The 21,832-nt window shown below is 39.6% G+C and overlaps 1 protein-coding gene across 1 annotated transcript in view; it reads right to left on the reverse strand.

Moving 5' to 3' along the window:
- rims4 (regulating synaptic membrane exocytosis 4) overlaps window positions 1-21,832 on the reverse strand; it is a 51,991-nt gene that overhangs the window by 14,993 nt on the left and 15,166 nt on the right. The window contains exons 2-4 of the mRNA XM_030729682.1: window positions 8,429-8,573; window positions 2,633-2,745; window positions 896-997 (exon numbers count right to left, since the gene is read on the reverse strand). Coding sequence (XP_030585542.1) covers window positions 896-997; window positions 2,633-2,745; window positions 8,429-8,573 — 360 coding nt within the window. The remainder of the gene's footprint in view (window positions 1-895; window positions 998-2,632; window positions 2,746-8,428; window positions 8,574-21,832) is intronic.

Here is a 21,832-nt window from a genome sequence, read left to right on the forward strand (position 1 = left end):
AGCTTTAAAGAAGAAATATAGCCTATTAATAACATAAGGTTATGCTAACAGCATTCTGACGTGTACTTGACCTGGAGTCAAACATTCTTGCTATGTAACAGAAGCATAAACACTTCATAGATTTTTGTCCAATATGCTAGATAACGAGATAGGAAAATATTAGACAACGGGCCACTAAAATGTGTAGCAGGCATCTCCTTTGTCTTTACACTGTATATGGAGTTCCTTTCATCTCTCTCCCTCCCTTGTCATTTCCATGTTTTTCTTTCAGTTACAATAAATTGGTCTGTGCTCATTTGTCTCTCCTTTGACTTTTGTTTGTGCTTCGCTCCATTTATTTTCCTATTCTCTTTTATCTCTCCTTCATAGTTTCGCCCAGATACTTTTTTTAGTCCCATTCTGATGATGCGGTTTGGCTCTTATTCAGCTGAGATCAATGCCTGCTTTATTATTATGCACCAGCGGGGGGGCTACATTCAAAGTTAACAACATGATCATTTTAACCTGTTTAATACTGGACAGGAACCGTGGATTAACATCTGAAGTCAGAGCAACAAGATTTCACTTCTGCATAAACAGAGGCAAAAGCAGTTTTTACTTATTTAGTGTCTCACCCTGCTTCTGCCCCCCCCCCTCCCCCCGTTCACTCTTGTATTTTTTATACTTTCAAGTACCAAAACTATGTTTTTGGAAGCTATATTCCATTAGTATTAAATGTGCCCTGTAGGCTGTTGTGTATATGAAACTAACTCTATTTGCTGCCTTGTGAAGTATTCATGTGCAGTAGGAACAACAGTAAAGCAGCCTTATAAATGTTAAACTTGGAACATCTCATGTTTTTGTTATAAATGGCATTCTCTGAAACACAGAGCTCAGTGGCTCATCACAGACTAACCTGGAGGTCCCTTTGAACCTGGCTTCATGGTGAGGCCTCTGGCCTGGACGACCTCCACCTCCAGTCCACCGTTCCGCTCCATCAGACCGATCTCTACATCACCTGATTGGTTAAAAAATGTGGATGAAGGAGGTGAGTGAGTGAAAGCTGCACTTTCTTTTAATGTGATGATTATTTTGTGATCTCAGAAAGTTTGCAGATAGCATAAATAACAGAAATCCACAGTAATGAAGAATGAAAAAAGAAAGTTAGTTAGTGGCTGTATATTTAGGCCTACAATAGGTAAAATTGATAAATGGACTAGTTCTTATATAGTGCTTTTCTGCTCTAGCTGAGTACTCAAAGCATTTTATACAACATGTTTGCATTTACCCATTCATACAAGCACTTCCTGCTACAGCTAAGTGCTTACTATCTAACATTCACACACATTCCAACAGTTGCATTAGAGAGCAACTTGGGGTTCAGTATCCTACCCAGGGATACTTTGCAGATTGGAGCAGCCAGGAATCGAACCACCAACTTTCTGATTAGTAGATGATCTGCTCTACCTCCTGAGCCACAGCCACCCCAAGGTAATAAAATACACATATAGTGTATAAGATCACTTGGTGAATCCAAGTAAGTTTCTAGACACGGGTCTGGAGTCCAAACTATGGATTTAAGGTTTTAGTTTAGGTTCAGTCTCAGCACTTTCACTTCCTGTTTCTCAGTCAGGTGGCAGAAAAAAGGCATTAAAGGTAGTAAAACATCTAAGAGTCCAATCTTTTACTGATAAACAAGTAAGCAGGTAAATACATCATCCATATCTATTCTGCAATCACTGCATTATGTGCTTTTCTGCCAATAATGATCAAAGTCAGCTTTTGTCCATTTTAACATTACTGCATTTTTCATATGAAAAGTATGTGCACATTTTAATAATTTCACTCATTAGAACTAACTTCTGCATAAGAGTTTTAACCAAATGTCCCCAAAATGACAAATATATTCCTTTGAAAGTGACACGGCTCAGACGACAGCCAAGTTATTCTGGGTCCTCTGACATTATATAATGTTGGACCAGGCGGCAGGTTTGGAGTGGAGCTGCTCCAGTCAGTGTCACTGTTGTCGGGCCAAGGACACCGTCTGGCTGCCAGTGAGGAAACTGACCCACTTACAGTAAATCACTGCTGTAGAGGACAGACTTCATACAATATATCCAGTATATACAGCCTGGAAACGAATAAATGCCAGGGATGATGGAAAAAACAGTAAGAGCTCTGAGTTATGAGGCACTTTCTTTGCCAAAGTAAAATGATTTTTCAAGAGCCATTTGGTTCAGTTTTATGAGGGTAAAGCAGTTTTTTGTTTTTTTTTCATTTTCTGACCTATTTTTTATGGAGAACTTATTTTGTCCCTTTCATTTAACTATATATATGTATATTTAAAAAAAAAACATTACTTGCTGGCTGAACATTAGGCCTACAATAGGTTAACAGTTTTGTAAGAAGGTGTTAAAATGTACATGTAGTGTATATGATTACTTGGTAACTCCAAGTCAGCTTCTAGACAGGACCAACTGGAGTTCAAACTATGGACTGTGTATAGAAGATGTACTTAGCCACTGTGACCCTCAAATCTAATAATTTCCTTATTGTACTAATCGGCAGAAATATAAATATAGAATTTAAAATAACTACTGGCTGTAGGGGGTATTGATTTAGCAAAAGAATTAAAAATTTGGTCCTCTCTTACCCATGGATGTTGTTGCCAGAGTCTGCCGCCCAACAAACTGGGCCGGTCCCATCCCATCCAGGAAGTCACTGAACTGAGCATCGGACGCCAGGCACATGCCGCTGTAGTTAAGACTGCAGAGGGAGCGGAAGAAAAAAACACGTCAGGCAAAGATACGCATGGTTAAACATGACCAGTCCTCGGTGCCGTTTAATTAGCAAAAGAAAGTGAGTCAAAGACTGAAAGATAATGAAACAATGGGGAGTAACAGAATGGGGACAAAAACAATCTAGAGGAATAATGAGATAGGGAGGGGAAAAAAAACAAGAATAAAGAAAGAACTGATAAGTGAACACCATTTATCACTATGCTTTCAACTTAGTTAAACTCAACAAATTTAAATTGGCTAAACTCAGATGCTTGCTCCAGAGTTTGACCCCATGTGTCCTTATTTTGTGTGTTTTTTATATGTATATGAATCAGTTCAGAGTGCTTTGGTGGCAAACAGCCAGGTACTAAATGTGTGTGTGTGTGTGTGTGTGGTTTTATGTCTTCTGTGGGTGGTAGACTGCAGCACATTTCTTACATTGCTCTATGAGTCTAACATGATGTGTAAATGAAACATAACCATGCGCTCTCAAAAGCAGGAGTCCATTTCTGTCCCTACAGTTAAAGTCTACACAGATTTACCCCCCCCCAAAAAAAAAAAAAAAAAACTATCACCAGAGGTTCAAGACTGCATAGAAATAACTTTGGAGGATTTCAATCAATGGCAGGTAACCCCCCCCCCCCCACACACACACACACACACACACAAAAAAAAAAAAAAACAACAACACATGGTAACAAGGAGTGAACAGGTCCCAAGTTAAACTTGTCCCAACTCTGAGGTAAGCGATTGAAGCAGCTTCTAATGAGAGCAAAGGATGCTGCTGACTGACATATAAATAATATGTCTCTATTACACTATTTGGACAGAAATACAATTGCACCCGCAGGAATGGGAAACCCATGCCACGAAGCTTCTGGTGCACAATTCCTGTGCTGATTTTAATGCCAGAGGAGGTTTATAACTCTGCAGTTATTGAGTCATCAGAGTGTTGGTGACTTTCACCCCTGTGTCACGTTATGTGGTCTGCCACCTGATGGTTCCTGAATGCTTCCGCTTTGCACTAACACCACTTACAGCTGATCGTGGAATATCGAGGAGGGAAGAAATTTCACAAACTGACTTGTTGCAACAGTGGCGTCCTATTACAGTACCGCACTCAAATTCAGGGAAGTCTTTAGACCCATTGTTTCACTAATGTTTGCATGGCTAGGTGCTATATTTTATACACCTGTGGCAATGAAAATACCTGAATTAAAAAAATTAAGATGTGTGGATTCGAGGTGTGATATGTAAATGTGTTCTTTTTCAAAAAAAAAATCATGCATATGCAACTTATGTGAAATATACAGTACTAGTCACGCCAATGTTTTGACTGGTACTGTATTTGTGGTAAAATGTATGCAGGTACTTGTGAATAATTGCATTAAATTTCTAGGAAATGGCTGTCATTAAAACGAGGGCTATGAGGTAGGCAACGTTTGTGCGCCTGTGAATGGCATTGTTCACATACAAGTTCACACAGACATACTGTATCACAATTTACAAATATATATCTCCAATATAAACGACAACTTTGAGTGAAATACAACCTTCAAGCTTACATAAACGTGAACAATGAACTGCTCGCAACTTGGACACTGGCAGTACTTGAGCTTAATGACAAATGCACAATGTGACTATTGGTTCTGAGGAGAATTTATTCATCACTCAAAAAACATCTAAGTGAGCAGAGAAAGTAATAGATGTCACATAATTCATCGTTTTCTAACAGCCACTCAGAGCCGCTGGCAGTCGACCCGTTCTGTCGTTTAGCTGTGAGGATGCGTCGGTTCTGAATAAAGTCATTATCACGTTCCCAACCAGAGAGTGAGCAAACAAAGACAGGAAAGATTAACTACACGTGTCCCTCTCTCACTGTCATTTCTCTTCCTTTCACCTCTCCTCCTTCTCTCCAGAGTTCTCATTAGTCTCTTTCTTTCCTCCTTTTTCTCGGATTATGCAGTTTGCAGCTGTTCCGAGTCCCGCGAGATAAAATTCTCTCCTTGTCTCAACTTTTATCTCTTTTTCTTTATCACTTTTATCCTCTCTCCTCTTCTTCTCTTTAACCTACATGTTTTTCCACCTTGCCTTCACTTTGATATTTTATTATACTTTACAGTTGCTCAATTTTAAATGATTCCCAATCTCACAAGAGTACTTAGGTGCACATATAAGGAACAAATCTTTTGTTTTTTAGCTGACTTTGAGTTCATTTATTAGATTGTTCGAGCAAAGTCACACAAAGGCACAAAGCCTAATCTTTAATACTAACTGCTGATTGAGCAGGAAAACAGTCCTTCATTACAAAATAATTCATAAGGTAGTCTTCTGCTATAATCAGGACAAACAATTATTTAAATTAGTCATTTATATTCAGATGGCAGCAGATTATAAATAATTACATGCCAATTTTAATGGATAAAAGATAATCCCAAACTCTCATTAACATCTTGTAACTTCGTCTCGTCCCTTGTGCTGTTTGTATCCATCTCGTGGATGCTTGGATCAACACCTCGGGCTCTTTGCTGTGGACCTTGGGTCATTCTTGGGCAGCTTACATGGTGCATTGTCCTTTTTGGGGAGACCGCATCTGCATAAATATGTCAGTGGGTGGTATGTGTCAAAGGAACATCCACATGAATGCCAGGAAACAACGTTTCCAAGCAGAACCTTTCATTGTCATGTAATGATCAACATTATTCACACTGACTGCAGACTGGTGCATGTATCTGACAGCATGCATTTGTATCTGTTTCTGTCAGCATAGTGCATGAATGTAATACACTAAATATTAAAGCTGCGCATATATGCAATTAACACAATGCATCAATTATCATGCACATATACTGAATAAATTCTATTTCTAATGAAGTAAAAACCTTTGCATATGTGTATCATTGGTATGTGTTCATGCATGCAAAGACATTAGTCAGACAACATTAGCTGAGTGAGTGTTACTGGGTGATAAAATCCTGAGCTTTTGATTATGGTAGCATGTGGGGCACATCTGGGGATTACACTGCTGTTTCACAGAAGTGCAACGATCAACGTAAACCGCATGCAGCAAACATTCAGGGAGAAGCATAAATATGTTCTCTTTTACTCAGAATAAAACAGTGTGTCATCATTTGTAAAGCTAAAGTTCCTTTATTACTCCATGTCTACCATCATTTTGCAGATTCATTTTTTAGGGGTTTTTTTTTTTTTTGCAGTTTTACAAATACACTGGTTAACAAAATGTCCTCTTTCTGTTGTTAAAAAGTAATCTGAGCAGGAACGTTAATGTTTTCTGTTATCATTGTAAGCGATACACTAAACTGCACTTAGAAGCATCACAGTCCAGCTGTTCTCTGCGGCGTTGGCAGAAGGGTTGGCTGCTAGGAGTCCATTTTAATTTTACAACATGAACCCAATAAAATGTCAACATGTTTTTTTTACTGAATATTTTAAAATGATGAGTTCTTTTAAAAAATTGTCACAGTTGTGTCACAAAATGATCTCTCTTACACAGAAAACCCATTTCCATTCCGCTCAGTCACTGAATCCTGATCCAACCATAAATCAATAAGCTCATAAGTGTGATTGGGTGGTGTTAGCTAACAAAGTGCTTTATTCATGACTGTGCACAGGGAACGATGGAGCTTTCCAATCAGCACACTGAGCCAAACAGCTGACGTAAAGACGGAAACACAGACAGGAAGACAAGCAGCGGTTTGCTGCTGATGATTTCAAGGATGCAGCGGTGCCGCCAGCTTAACGAGTCAACTGTTGTTCCCTTATATGTCGTGTTGCTTGGAACATGGAGCGCATAACATATTTAAGGTCATTTTAATGTGCTTTTAAAAGAAAAACTAAACTTTTGATATAAGAAGACTGTGAAAGAAAAAAGTTAAACGAGACAGTCATGGAGAAGATAATTAAACAGCAGTTAGTTTGATCTGGCATCCACTGAGCGTAGTAGTTTTCCCAAAAATATATTTTGCAGGGAAACATGAAGGGTGCCTGTGGGCCATGTTTGCAGGAAATATTTTTTCTTGTGAATGAAGCTCTGCAGTTATTGAGTCGGCAGAACGTCGGCTCGTCGCCCCCCCTCTGTAACTTCACGTAAATTGCTGTAGTTTCAAAATGTTTCTGCTTTGCAATAATACCATTTACAGTTGATTGTGGAATATCTGCAACAGCGACATCCTATCACAGTATGAAATTTTATCTCTGTACATCAAACTATATAACATTAACCATGTGCTGTATTTGCCTGAACATAGCCACAAATCATGGTGTGGGTGTTCTTGGAAAACAAACAAAATACATTATCCATCGGTATGTCAACATTTTTATGTTGGGCGAATAGGTCAATAGAAATACAAATTAGCAATGTTTATGCTTTTGCATTTTTGAATTAATAGTGAACACAAGTGAAAAGTCGGAGCTCCATTGAAGCCAAAGCTGTGTATTTGGCTGCGGCTGGATTCGGAGGAACAGTAAATACTGCAGAGTCTGAACAAACTGAATCAAACAGGCTCGATGTGTGAACACAGATTCTGCTCTTTCTCCTCCTCGCGCTCCCTTTGTCACTCTCATTTTTTTTTTGCATCTGTGTCTGTGATGTCTCCATTATTTTTCAACCTCGCACTGATTAAGGCTTCAGTGTTTTATGAAGCAATCAATAAGGTTGTCTTTTTTCCCTTCCTCTTTTTTATGTAGCTGCATATGCGGACTCTGACTGATGTTTGCTGTTTGATTAATTCATCATTAAAAAAGGATTTGCTGTTGCCACTAAAGAATAAATAAGCGAGCATCATTAAAATCTAACATATTATTTTTTGTTTCATGGTATATGAAGTAATCCGTGATTTCAAGCAGGAGCTCACAAACAACATATTTGCATATTCCAAATATAAATGGAATTTTAATATGGATGCAAACACACTCGATGATGCAATCATCCCTTCGTTATTTTCATCCCTCCCCTGTTCCCCTTTAAACCCTCCCAGCCCACATCAGTCTGTCTAACTTGTCTTGTTATGTAACGGTAGGAATTCAAGCTGGTAGCCAGGTTGGCACTGATCTGCATGTGTCCGTGTGTGTGTGAGTGTGTTCAGTAGTACTACACTATTACTGCTGATGTCATAGGTGCTCTGTATGCTCTCTCTGTGCATCAAAAAACCTGCTGATTTTTTCTGTATGATGGATAATAGAAACACACTGACATGAGGAAATGCAAAGGTGTGAAACCTCCACCAAAGCAAACAGTTCTCTGAAATTCTGTTACCCTCAAATTTATTCACTCTCCACATTTTGGATAAACTGAATATGCATCTTTGCAAAACCTACTATTTTCAAAGTCTGTGGTAATTTCATAGATATGTGCAAAGAGACTGTCCCAAATCCCAGATGAATTCAAAAATCTAAAGCCTAAATTTTATGGGAAATTGTTACCAGACAACTAAAATAAAGAAAGAAAGGGTAACTAACAGCAGCAAAAACAGCAAACAGCCATCGAAGCAGGGTTAAAAAAAGAAAGAAGAAAATGCAGTTACATGTTTCAGTTCAGTGGAACCCGACTACAGTTTGTGGTGTTCTCTTCATTGTTATTTTGTGTTAAAAAAAAGTTGTGATTTACAGTTTTTACCAGACTGTGAAGTGGGACAGCATTTGTTACTCACTTCCCTTCGGAGCCATAGCTGTTCATGCTGTCCTCTATGGACTCGTGGCTGGCCTGCCGAACGGTCCGACTGGGCATCTCCACAGCCAGACCCGTCTCCGTGCTCCTCTGGATGCCTCCCTTCAACTTCCTGCCATCTGTATCCACTGCAGGGAAACAAACACACAAAAAATTAATCCTAAATTCAGCTGCTAAGCATGTGGAAGAGTGCAGTGTTGTGTATATGTGTGTACAGTCCCATGTTTGAACATGCATACAGTGGTGCTACTACCATTACTAGGTTAGGATTTTCAGTTCAGTACAGATCTTTATTAACATTTTTCTTGCAGTAAATTGGCTTGTAATTAAATAATGACAAAAAGCCAATAAGATGAATCATTTTCAATTATTACATAATTCAGTAGATTACAACAAGAAACTGTTTTTAAAGTAATCCATATATAACAGCCTAAAAAAATAGAGTGACTGCATGTGACAGGCATTTCTCATGGCAGGATTTTCTTCTACTTTTTATTTTGCATATATATATATATATATATATATATATATATATATATATATATATTTTTTTTTTTTTTTTTTTTTTTCTTTTTGGAACAACATGCCTGTTGTTTGGAAAATATAAACAGAAGAGGATCTCACAGTTTTGTTTTTTGTTGAAGTTGTTTGTCCTCCTGTGACCTCATCAGTGTCACAGGAAGGACGACTAGAGAGATGAGAAATTTAACAAGGCCAAGGACAAAAGCACTCGATTACTCCTTAGAGCAGGGACATATATCTTGTTGCAAAATAGACCACAAAATCGATGTGCGGCACACTTTATGGGACCGATCTCTGGCTTCAGAGTGTCCCGGGCATGTGTTTGTGTGTGTGTGTTGATGAGCTTGGTGTTGGTTTAGTTTATAATGAAGTGTTTGAGCAGGAGGTCTTTGACCTTGTTTTTAGGACAGGACAGGAAAGATGTTTTCCTTTTAATGGTCAGGACACCCGCAAGGAAAACACACACACACACACACACACACACACAATCCAACTCACATTATTTTTGTGATTTTTCTAATGTTAGTAATTTCCATGAGAGAGCTTAATGTGTTTTTCTGACTGAATAAATGCTAAAAGTGATTAAATGACTGGATAAAGGATAAAATCACCCAAATGAAATACATATCAACAAAATAGCACACCCACCCACCCACAGTCACACAGTCTCACACACCAATACATGGGCACAGGGCTGTGAAAGTTAGTTCTGCAATTATTAAAAAGCGACCTAGAACGGTGCTATTTCTATCGTGCTCATGTGGGACGGGACGCTGGCAGATTTGGGTTACTGCTTCTGCTCGCTGATCAGTTATCTCCTGTGTTAGTCCACACATGCACCGTCATCCATTAACACAGAAGTCAGTGCAGCCTGCAATCCAGATAACTAGTGAAGGCCAAAAGTCACATACAACAGCTGCTTAGAAAATGTTACCATTCATATGAGGCCTCTTACAGGCATTCTTGCCTTTCAGTTCTTCTGTAACATTTCCAGTAACCTATTTTGGGTATGCAGCCCAAATGAGTTTACTACTGGGGGGGGGGGGGGCACATATCAGAAACCTGACAGATCCATAAATTTTATTTAAATGTTTCTTGGAAAAATAGTGTTGTGCACACCTATATTATTGCATGCATAATTTACATATGTATATGTTTTATAATTGTAAGACGTAGGCAAACCACCAAACAAAATGGCTTGAGTCTTTTATCAAGCATAGCAACCGTGTCATTCCAGGCTGAACGCTTACTTTATCAGGCGGCCGCACTGGTGCTAGCAAGCTAAATATTTCAATAGCACAAAAATAATTTAATACCACACAAGTGCAAAGTTTGATATGTTTTATTGGTCGACAACATTTAATAATGGTCAAAAATACATTTGTGTAGGTTGACCGGCAGCAGAACTGATTCTTTAACTAAACAACGTTCTGACATGAAAGAAGCCTCACAGATAATGTAATGAACAAATTATTCATTTTTTAATATCAACCTTAAGTAAAAAAAAAACAGCTATTAAAATATGCCTATTCAGTTTGAAACTCTAATAAATCTAATAAATAAAAATAAATATCAATAAAAATAATAATAACCAACCAAAATAAATAAAAGTGACACCTCTGACATTTAATAGACAAGCTGTGTGCCTCACCGGCAACACAGTGTGCTGTTGCACTTTACAGCCCTGCATTTAATAACTGACCAAACAGGTGCCGGAGCACACAAAAGGTTAAAAACATTGGCCCGGGCAAAAGAGCCAAAATGGATTTTTCCGCCTCTCATTTGCAGCAAATTGACTTCTTGTCCAGTAAATATTGGACGAGTGACCATCCCAGGAGTAAGATGACTGAAAAAGATTTGGTTTCTATATATTAAAGTAGACTGACAACAAGACGTTACAAATAAGCCATATTCATGGCAACATTCCCGACAGGCCTGTTTTCCCTCATTCAAAGAGTTTCTGACTCCTGCCGCTGTCTCCGCCTCCCAGATCCGCTCAGAGGGGGGCGGGGGGAGCGCAGTGACATGACGCTATGTTGCGCCTTCAAAATAAAAGCAAGCGGGTTAAAGATTTCAAAATCAAGTATTTTTCTCCTCCGCGGTGTAGTTTTTGGGTGGGACAAATGCACCTGTCTCCAATATTGGGGGGGACACGTCCCCACCGGTTCCTACTCCTATGTATGCAGCCCAGTCCTCCAATATCATGTACATACAAAGACATAAGTCTGCAGTATGCATCTGTTGGAATTTATGCCCCAAGCATTTATATAATGTTTCCATTGAGAGTGATTTATATTACTATACAAGCTTAAAACTGAGGTTATAAAGAAGCAGCAGGAAACTGGGTCAGAGTGCAGATGGGATGCATGTGACATGGTGAGCAACCTGAAGATCCACATTAAAACCTTTAGAGTTGCAAAATAAACTTCCTAATCCTAATCTTACCCGGCATCTGGATTTACGAGCAACCAAATCTGCTTTACTCCCAATCCTGCAACCGAACTATTGTGGTAACAACAGTCACAGGTCGTGCCAGTTTTTACCAGCCAACATTAAACGGCCTTTATGAAGACTACGACTTCTAGTAAAATATTATTGGATATTTTCTGTTTGCCAAACCTTTCAAATACTCTGTAACACACAATTTGTTTTTGTTTTTCTCACAACTTTGCTGTACATACATTTTAATCAAAGATACAGCAGATACAGCAATTAAAGTGTGCAGCTTTGAGTGTTAGCCTGCTAACATTAGCACGCTGAGCAGTGTTAACTTAGCTGACTACTTGTATCACCACATTAAAAGAGGCAGCTGCATTGAGATGGAGTACTTTTAATCAAAACCTTTCTTGCTGTTTTTATTGGGAACTAAGTTCTTTCTATTTGTGCACTTCTGGCAAAATCCTCCAATCAGACAGGAGCACTCTGTGAAGTAATCTTGGCTTGCATTTAAATGCATGCACATTGCAAAGAAATGCCATCGCAGCAATAGCACCTTGTTTACTTTCATGATTTCTCCAAATTCAAGAAACTTGTCATCGTGGAACTTGGCAAAAGGGTTCCCTCTGAGGCTGCATCTGAAATCACAGCCTGTTTACTGTAGAATGCACTATAGACTATTAACCGTCCACAGTTTTATGTCTCAATTTGTGCTCTAAAAAAAGACAGTGGAAAAAACCATGGTTGTGGGTCTTTGACTCTGTGTTTTGAGGTTATTATGCTTTGTCCTTAGTTAAAGAGTTCTTCATTTTGATTTCTCTGTGTTTTGTAGCTATATTTTGGATTTAGGTTGGAGTTCTACTTCTGTGTTCTCGTCCTTTCGGTTTGCCCTCCTGTGTTCCCGTGGCCTGTCAACTCTCCGTCTCTGTTTCGTGTTTTATGGTTTCTTGTACATTTTCCTGTTAAATATATATTAAGTCTTGGTTCCCAATGCTTTAGTTTAAGTCTTCTGTCTGTTTTTCCTCCGTGTGTCTGCCTTCATGTGTTGCCAAATGTGCATTTCTGTGTCTACTTGCTTCCTATTTCACTTTGCCTGTCCCCTGTCCCCAGGTTTGTTTTCCTTGTCTCATTAGTTAGATTTAGTCCACCTGGAGTTCAGTCTCTGGAGTCCTGCATTTGGGTCCAAACCGTGCGAGCCACACTGCCTATCATGGACTAGTTGGACTAGTTCTTAAATAGCGCTTTTCTTCTCAGTCTGAGCACTCAAAGCGCTTTACCCATGCACACCCATTCATACAAGCACTTCCATGATTAACTAAGCTAAGCGCTTCAATTATCTAACATTCACACACATTCACACACCAACGGTTGCGTCGGAGAGCAACTTGGGGTTAAGTATCTTCCCAAGGATACATTGGCATGCAGCCTAGAGTAGCCAGGAATTGAACCGCTGACCTTCTGATCAGTAGGTGACCTGCTCTACCTCCTGAGCTACAGCCACCCCACAAACAAAGTATCACCACTTAGCAGCAGCATTTGGCAGTTCTGTGGGTTGTTATCTTAAAGTGCTGATATAAATGAATGCAGAGAAGCATGACTTTGATTTCAATCATCGCTGGGATCTAAAACCAGTCAGATGTGATCAAAAAAAAACTTTAAAAGTTTTCTGATTTTAAAAAAGGAAAGCTTTTTTCTCTCCACAAGTTTCAGTTTTGCTGTGCAGTTATGACATCACAACTTTATTCACGACAAATGCCATTTATGTTAGCGCAAGCCATGAAAAAAACTGTTAATGAGCAGATTTTTCTGCTGCCACGCGACTTTTCATTTTCTTTCTGATAAACTCTTAATTTACCCCTGTGCTGCTTAGTAGTTATTTTTACACAGTGTAATAAATGACTGAACGAGGAAGTGATTTTGGGGGCTGCTTGTGTCACCAGCAGTGACACGGACATGGTTGCCATGGACACAGATGCCATTACTATGGAGACTGCAGTCAAACCGGAGACAGCGGTGAGGATGTTCTGTGAGAATTTTAACACAGAGCCATATTATTAGCTTGCTTCAGTGTGTGTGTGTGTGTTCACGCACATGTGCAAGTGTGTACTTCCATTAAGTTTTTTGTATTATGGGGACACAAATCTTGTGGAAACATGACTTCTCATTTGGAGCAAAAATTCTGTTGGTATAAATTTTTTAATTTTAAAGAAAAGAAAATGTTAGCTTTAGGTTGAGGTTAAAATTATGGGTAAAGTATGGTTATGGTTACAATGAGCCTGCAGGAAATGAATTTAACTGTAATGTCCTCTGAAGTAATGGAAACTAGACTGTGTGTGTGTGTGTGTGTGTGTGTGTGTGTGTGTGTGTGTGTGTGTGTGTGTGTGTGTGTGTGTGTGTGTGTGTGTGTGTGTGTGTGAGACCTCCTGTCACCTCTTGTCACAGGTGGTGTGTTGAGGCGGAGTAGAGTTACATAACTAATACAGCAGGTGGGTAATGGCCGGAGACACGTCTACAACTCTGGTGTGCCGCAGCCCTTTTCATGCCACTGATGGGATATTATCTCTGTTCACTTCAATCCAATTGAACAGGCTTTATCTGCAGCAGAGTGAAAGGCAATCTTGCAAGGCAATCAAGATAAAAGATTAAAATTTAGAAGACTGACAGCTTTTCTTATTTGCAGCATTTCTGCTCTGATTCTCTTTGTTTCCAACACTTTGCACATAACATTAGGCCTGCATTGTATTCTGTTCTCTCCTGTCTGCCGGCATCTTTGCATCTCTTTCTGTGCTTTAAACTGTGGTCACATCTATTAGTTACTGCCAACTGACAAGTCATAAAAATGTTAGAAACCTTTACTGCACATATAAAGACACAGGGAAGATGTTGATAGCACCTAGCGATCAGCCCAAATACATCTACAGTTTTCTATAAGCCATGTTTAGCCTTGACTGATGGTGTTGACTCAGGGTGAGTCTGGCTGCCAAGATTCACCCACAGGTCTGTTTTATACTGTTTGGGCCAGATGTCAGGTGTGCTGCAACAAGTGGGCCACATCTGGTCCATACAGTTCTTGCTATAAACCATGTTAACCCAGCCTCTGGACTTCTGAGCCACATCTGACTCACAGAACATTTGCTAGCGCTGTAACGGAGCCACAGGGACCAAAAATATAGTCCCGAATGTGCCTAATAGACAGTTGATGAAAACCAAAAATCACCAGAAATCAAAGGTGTGCAGTCATTCATTCCCATTAAAAATGGCTGACCTGCAGGATTTCAAAACATCAAACAGGTTGTGGATAATCGGTTACACACCTGTTCAAACGGTTTTCATGCTGCAGTGGAGCTGCTGAACTCTTTTTTTCCTCTCTTCTGTCTGATGGTATTTCTCCTCTCTTTGGACCCCGCATCAGAAAAGTTCTCACCTCTCTTTCATTTAACAATAACTGCGTCTTCAAGGTACTAAAATATGTCACCCCACAAAACTCAAACCAGATGTAGATGCTATACGTACTGTTTTTTTTTTCATCAACAAAAACAAGACAGTTTCAGTAAAAATGGGTTTGCTTTAGTTCAGTTCAGATACAATGACCCTGAAACACAAATGTTTACTGGTATAAGGAGACAGATGTTGGCCGGCCAGCATCTGCTTAGAAAGCCAAGCCAGGCCACTTTTCCTTCTGAGACCAGCTGCTGTTGTTTATTTGTTTCCAGATGCCTCAGGTCTTAAGTCTGGTGCAGCCATTTGAAATCTGAAAGCTCACTGCAAACGTTCCTTCTGTCAGCCTGATTTCTCTCCTTTCTGTATTACATCCCCAAGCCTGGTCCAAGTGCAGGTGAGCTGTCCTTTCTTTCACCTTAAAAAGTTTAAAAAGTAATCAAATATCTGAAAAATGTAAATCTTTGTAAAAGTAAGGAATTAATTTCAGAATTGGGCATCATTCCCACCAGATATGACAAGATTTACTTAATGCTCTTGAAAGGTGAACACCATTTCCCCAATATCCTAAATGTCATCTTTATTTAAATATCAGCAAGGTCATATTTCCAGTCTTTTCTCCTGTCTGTTCTGCACCTCTGAAAGAGACAAAAAATTGGAATAAAAATAAGATCTCACTCCAATCTAAAATAGCCTCCTGCATTTCTGGTGAATGTAGTTCACAGCGTGTGATGAAGTGTGCCTGCTGTGATGTAGCACAAAAAGTGTCTGAGGTGACGCACAAAAGTTGTGATGTAGCAATCAGTGAGCCAGGACTCATTAGTTTGTCTCCCAGCAGAGGGATATTAATGAAAGCAGAGCAGATACAAAAATAGCCGCTCCTCATTCAGACAACTTATCTAGCCAACATACAGACTGAGAGACAGGCAGACTTGGAGACAAGGTAGGTCACACCTTGTGGCCTAAATCACTCAACATCTCTATGGTGAGACAGGACCTGCCATAACATAAATCTCCCAAAGTGAATTTCAAACATTTACTGGCAAAACACCTAAAAATGTAACAAAATAAGCATTTGCTTGAGTTATGCAGAAAAGCATATGTGTGAATATATTAATACAGTAGTTTAAGGCACTATGACTGTGACAGCAGTAGCAAGAACCCCCGATACAAAACAGATATGACATTAATTTAACCAGATACAGCTTAAAAGGAGCTGCTGTGGACGTGGGTTGCAATGTGGCTTGCAGATAGGCAACAATCGTGGGCAGCTTAAATATCACGTTCTATAAAAGTTTTGCCAACTGGACTCATAGAAAAGCCACCAGCATTATAAATCAGTACATTACATCACGAATCTACAGTAAGTCTGTTAAAAAAATCTATGTGGTGTCTAAGCTACTTAAGCAAACAATTTTTAATAATCAGTTCATAATTCACAACTTAGTCACATTAACTTTAGACACATTGTCAAATATAATCCTATCAGAAAGAAACTGGCTGTTCCATGGTCAGTTTTTCTACAGACATGAACTACAACCCCAACTACAAGTCATACCGGATTTCAACCAACTCTCCAAGCAGCATCACGAGTACATCCACTTCTGGCTCAGTGGGGTGCGATCATGTCAAAGCCCCATCAGTGTTATCGCCACAGAGTGAACGCTAGTCACACAAGTTCCCTTCTCTTTCCTGAGGAAGGATGTCTTTTTTTCTGAGAAACCTTTTATAAAGTTTTAAAACTCTCAACTTCACACGTCTCTGATGCTGTGCAGTGCTCAGAGATTGCGTTGTATCCATTTGCTCACCCACACCCGCTCTACTTCCACAGCGAGTTTGCCACAAAAGTTAATGAAGACAGTTGGGGTACATCTCCTCCTCTGGGCCACATTGGTGGGGAAAAAAAAGAAAGAAAAATATGCATTTTAACTTGACCTAATTTCTCACATAGGGAGAAGAAGCAGAAATCTAAAAATGCTTTTGGGAATACTTTGTAGAAGTCCTCTTCCTAAATTGTACTGTACATATTACAGCCAATTTAAAAGACCCTCTGCTTGCATATCCCTTGCTTATACCACTTCTGCAGATAAGTTTTAAACAATTATTTATATGTAATTAAAGCATCAGGTCATCATCTCTATTTCAACACTGATGTAAAAATGTTTTAATGCATACTGTGCTGGGAAAGGGACAGTGACTGCTGCACATCTGAACCTCTGTGGATGAATCAGTGGTTAAATGAAATAAAATGGATGTTCTGCAATATCCAGTGAGTGAAATTACTCTGTCACCAGCAGACTATTCATTACAGAAAGAGATGATTTGGCATAAGGTGCCTGTCAGATTGAGAGGATTCTGGGAGGCACGGAAAGAGTTGCATTTATTTAAAAAATGACTTTCCTGGTGGAGGTACTACAGACGATGATGAGCGATGACTAAGGCTTGGAGATGAATAAGAAGCTGCCTTTTCAAAGCTTTTGGCACCACAAATGATGGGCAAAGCAGAACGTTGCAGGCCAGAAGAAAGAGTCCCCGCTAATTACTTTATTGGTAGATAAGCATTTTTTTAACCTTTTTCAAAATTGAGGGTTTTGCTGAGTGCACGATACTATTTTTGAACACTGGGGAGTACGGTCACAGCAATTGGCCAGGAGATGCCCCAGTTTGAATGCCTTGCTCAAGAATGCAGTAATATTAATGGATAAACAATGTTTCTTTTATTTATTTTTAACTAATTGTAGCAGTAAAATATGGTTTTGCTCTGCTGCAGGGGTTTATTGGCGCAGCTGCTGCCCGTGAGTTAATCAGTTTCTTCTCATTTAAGCGCGAGTGTGCTGGCACCTGGGTACCTTGCACATATACCTCTACCACAATGACTGGTGCTCCCTGTTTACAAGTTACTATATGCAACCAAACACCAAGGTACAAAAGTGCATGATAGGATGGCCTTTATGCAGTTAATGTGTGTGTGTATATACAAAAAGACTGTGTTTGTGGTAAGAGGACTCCACAGTGGCACTGAGTCTTATTTTACTAGTTTATAGATGAAGCTGAACACGATCATTCCAGTATAATGTTGTATTATTAGCTACCGTATGTGCGATTACAGAAAATTCAAACAGACTTAAAGATGATGCAGGGTGGATTTAAGGGAGAGACCGAGTAAGCACATGTGCCGGCTTCTGAGGCCTTCATTGGGCCTTATTAGCTGCCACTGCTCTCACTGTAGGTCAGCCTGTCTGCTGATATTGGTCAGGGAGGCTTGTGGATGGTGCATCATAGAGGTTAAACCATATTTTATATATATATATATGTCTCAAGATCTCTCGGTCTGTGTGTTGTCCTCCCTGTAACTGAAAACCCCTCTGACAAATTAAAGGGAATGTTTTCCATTATCTCCTCTCAGGCTAAATGAAATGTCCCTGTGACCTGTGAGAAAGGTATTGATAAGCTGCCAATAGTCTGATTGGTTGACTGGGTTCATTAATGAACTTGCTGCACTGTGGTTGAACCCACCCCACACCCCGCCATATACATGCTCAGAACATAAAGCTCATCATTCTCTTCATGTCAAGGTTATGGCTCTATGTATGGCATGAATTTGCTCTGATAACTATAAACGTAGGCACAGCTATCTTACCTAAGTGATGCTGAAAAGCTATGTCATTATGGCAAGACTTGCAGTGCCAGAAAAGCTCTAACCCAACAAGGAATGGATCTACAAGCCCTCTAAAGGTGCTGTGTGATGTTAGCCATCAAAACATCAGCAGTAAATGTTTTTTATTTAACCAGGAAGTGAGGTTCTTGAGATTAATGTGTGTGTATATCATTAACAACATCAAGCTCTATGCCAGGAGTGATCAAGATTTCACCAAGATTTCATCCACACTGATCTACAGCAACATTGGAGAAGTGGCGAGTGGAGTATAGACACATGGTAACAAAGAAAGAGACGGTAGTCAGAACTGCCAGTCATCCGATACACTGCTGGGATAATAAGCTGGCCAAAGGAGGAGATAGAAGGCATTGATATCAAGGCAAGAAAGCTCCTGACCATGAATGGAGGGTTTTACCCCAAATCCAGCACCCTGAGACTGTACGCTAAGCAGAAGGAAGGAGGCTGAGGATTAGTGAGTGTCAGAACCACTGTCCTAGATGAAACAACAAAGATCCATGAATACATCAGGAAGATGCCTACGAAAAGCTCAGGCAGAAGAAACCAAAGAAAGAAGAGGAGCATCAACAAGGACCATCATGGAAGAACAGACCTCTGTACAGCATGTACCACCAGCAGATAGAAGTGGCTGATACAGAAAAATCCTACCAATGGCTGGACAAAGTTGAACTAAAAGACAGCACAGAGGCACTAATCATGGCAGCACAGGAACAAGCTCTAAGCACAAGATCAATAGAGGCTGGGGTCTACCACACCAGGCAAGACCCCAGGTGCAGGCTGTCCAGAGATGCCCCTGAGACGATCCAGCACATAACACCAGGGTGCAAGATTCTAGCAGGCAGGGCGTACATGGAACGCCATAACCAAGTGACTGACATAGTCTGTAATTAGTATTATGTGTGACTTGCTATAATCCTGTATCTGCCTACCTATATCATATTTGGCTGGGGATAATGACGTGGGATAATTATGAAGTAAATAGCAGAGTTGGAGTTTTATAGTTCATCTTGCCATGAGAAATTTAAGATAATTTAATCTTGGCCAAAGTTATGTACCAACCAAATGACCTACACTGCAAACTATGAGTTTGCATTGCTTAAATAGAGGACATAAAATGAAGAATTTGATTCTTAATACAGTGACAAACATTTCCAACAAATACTAAAGTGACTCTGGCTGCCAGCGAAACACTCAGAAGGATCAAAACTGAAACACTGGCAGAATCTCAGTGAACCGTCTCCTTCCGTCCCCGAGGCCTCCAAGAAAAAGTGCTCAGTCTGGTGGCAGCAGAGAGGATATGAGGACACTGACGTCAGCATACATATACATTATTTACTTGTGTACAACTTCTGTACAAATCTATGCTTCTCATTGCACTGAGTTTAAAATACTGGATGACTTTGTTGCTCATGTATAAGGCATTTATTGTGTTAGAAGAACAAGCTTTGATACATTCGACGAAAGGGAGAAAAAACAATACAGAGATGCAGGGCCTCTTGGAAGAAGAAAAAATATCTGTCAAGATGGTGAGACACAAAAGAGAAGAAGCCCAAATTAAAAAGAACAAGACAGGGTTTGAGTGGCAGGATCGAGAGCAATGGAAAAGATTGAGATAAAATGAATGGTTGGCAGCATCGATGAAATGTGATAATGAAAGGGAGAAAAAAAAAACGATGACTTATTTCCGCTCCTCCAAACTGTAAGTACTGTGACACTGAAGCAATTTAACAGAGTGATAAACAGCTTTCCAGAGAATGACACAACATATACTTATCCTCTTTGTCAGACAGACCACATAAACTAAACTGCTTTTTTTCACTCTTTGATAGAAGCTAAAGGAGTCATATATGGGTAGTTTATAACACACTAAGACAACAGAAATAATTATTTTTCAAAATTACAGGTAATACAAAGTATGTTTGATCACCATCAGAATGTTTTCTACAGTTACACAATTTGGGTAGTGAAAACATTAAAATGAAGGAAGGCACAACTTCTTATTTCATGAGATCCAATATGAACAAACTGACTGTTACACATCCATCCATCCATCTACACATCCATCTATCCATCTACACATCCATCCATCCATCCATCCATCCATCTACACATCCATCCATCATCTACACATCCATCCATCCATCTAGACATCCATCCATCCATCTACACATCCATCCATCCATCTACACATCTACACATCCATCCATCCATCTACACATCCATCCATCCATCCATCCATTCATCCATGCATCCAGGGAAGGGTTAAAATGCTTCTTCCTGTCTAGGCGTTCTCATCTAGTACACAAACACTTCCATACAATGTTTTGCCTATAAACAGTAGAGCACTCTTTTTTTTTTTTTTATTATTTTTAAAAAATCCTTACATCCATCATTTCAAGACGCTTGGAGATCCAGACTTCACAGCATTATCTGAGAAAAACCCAACAATTCTTGCTTGAGCAAAAGAGACAAAAAAAAAATCTGTCTTTTCATCAGAATAAACCTCTGACACACTCCCAACAGTTCTTACAGTTCTGGTCACACTGAGAGCAAACCAGTCACCGATTTATCAACCAACCCTCTGTTAAAAAAAACAAAAACACCAGTTCAGATCAGGAAAGGATTTCTGATACATTTAGTATATCTAAAACTTGTTCTGCAGTCTGGTAGAGACAAACTGTACCAGCTGTTTTATCCCAGCATCAGCATCTCAACATGTTCAGACTGATAACTGCTAATGATAACAGCTAATGACCTGCAACAGTATCAGCCAAAACATATTTACCATCAGAGTATAATGCGTTAGTATGCAAGCTGATTAGCACAGAAACAACTGTCCAGTATTAAGGCTCTTACTGGGCCTGAGGTACAGTACGATACGGTCAACGAAGAGTCGAATGACTATAATTTATTGTGAAGAGAACACAGAAGCGTAGAAACCAAGAAAATCCGAACCTCATGGAGGCAGAAGGTAAAAAGATCACTTTTTACACCTTTAAAAGATAGATTAGTTACAGGTATGCAAACAGAAAACCCTGCAGGGAAAGCACATGAAAGTCCAGATGTCGTCAGATATGGTGAAAAATCATCTTGTCAAACTAGTGCTTCGATAATTCTGTCGATCAGATCGTCAGAACCAAAGTACCGTATTATCCATACAGTTTGTGTCCAGAACATTACCATTGATAAGATCTTGAGGAAATCATTGTCAGTGCACGAGCCCGTTTGTTGGCCTCTGCGTCCTCTTCTTCTTCTACTTACAAGCGATGACTGGACAGTTTTTCTGTGTTGCTGCAGGAAGAATAAATCACTTTA

Source organism: Archocentrus centrarchus, chromosome 5, assembly GCF_007364275.1.
Source record: "Archocentrus centrarchus isolate MPI-CPG fArcCen1 chromosome 5, fArcCen1, whole genome shotgun sequence".
NCBI lineage: Eukaryota > Metazoa > Chordata > Actinopteri > Cichliformes > Cichlidae > Archocentrus > Archocentrus centrarchus.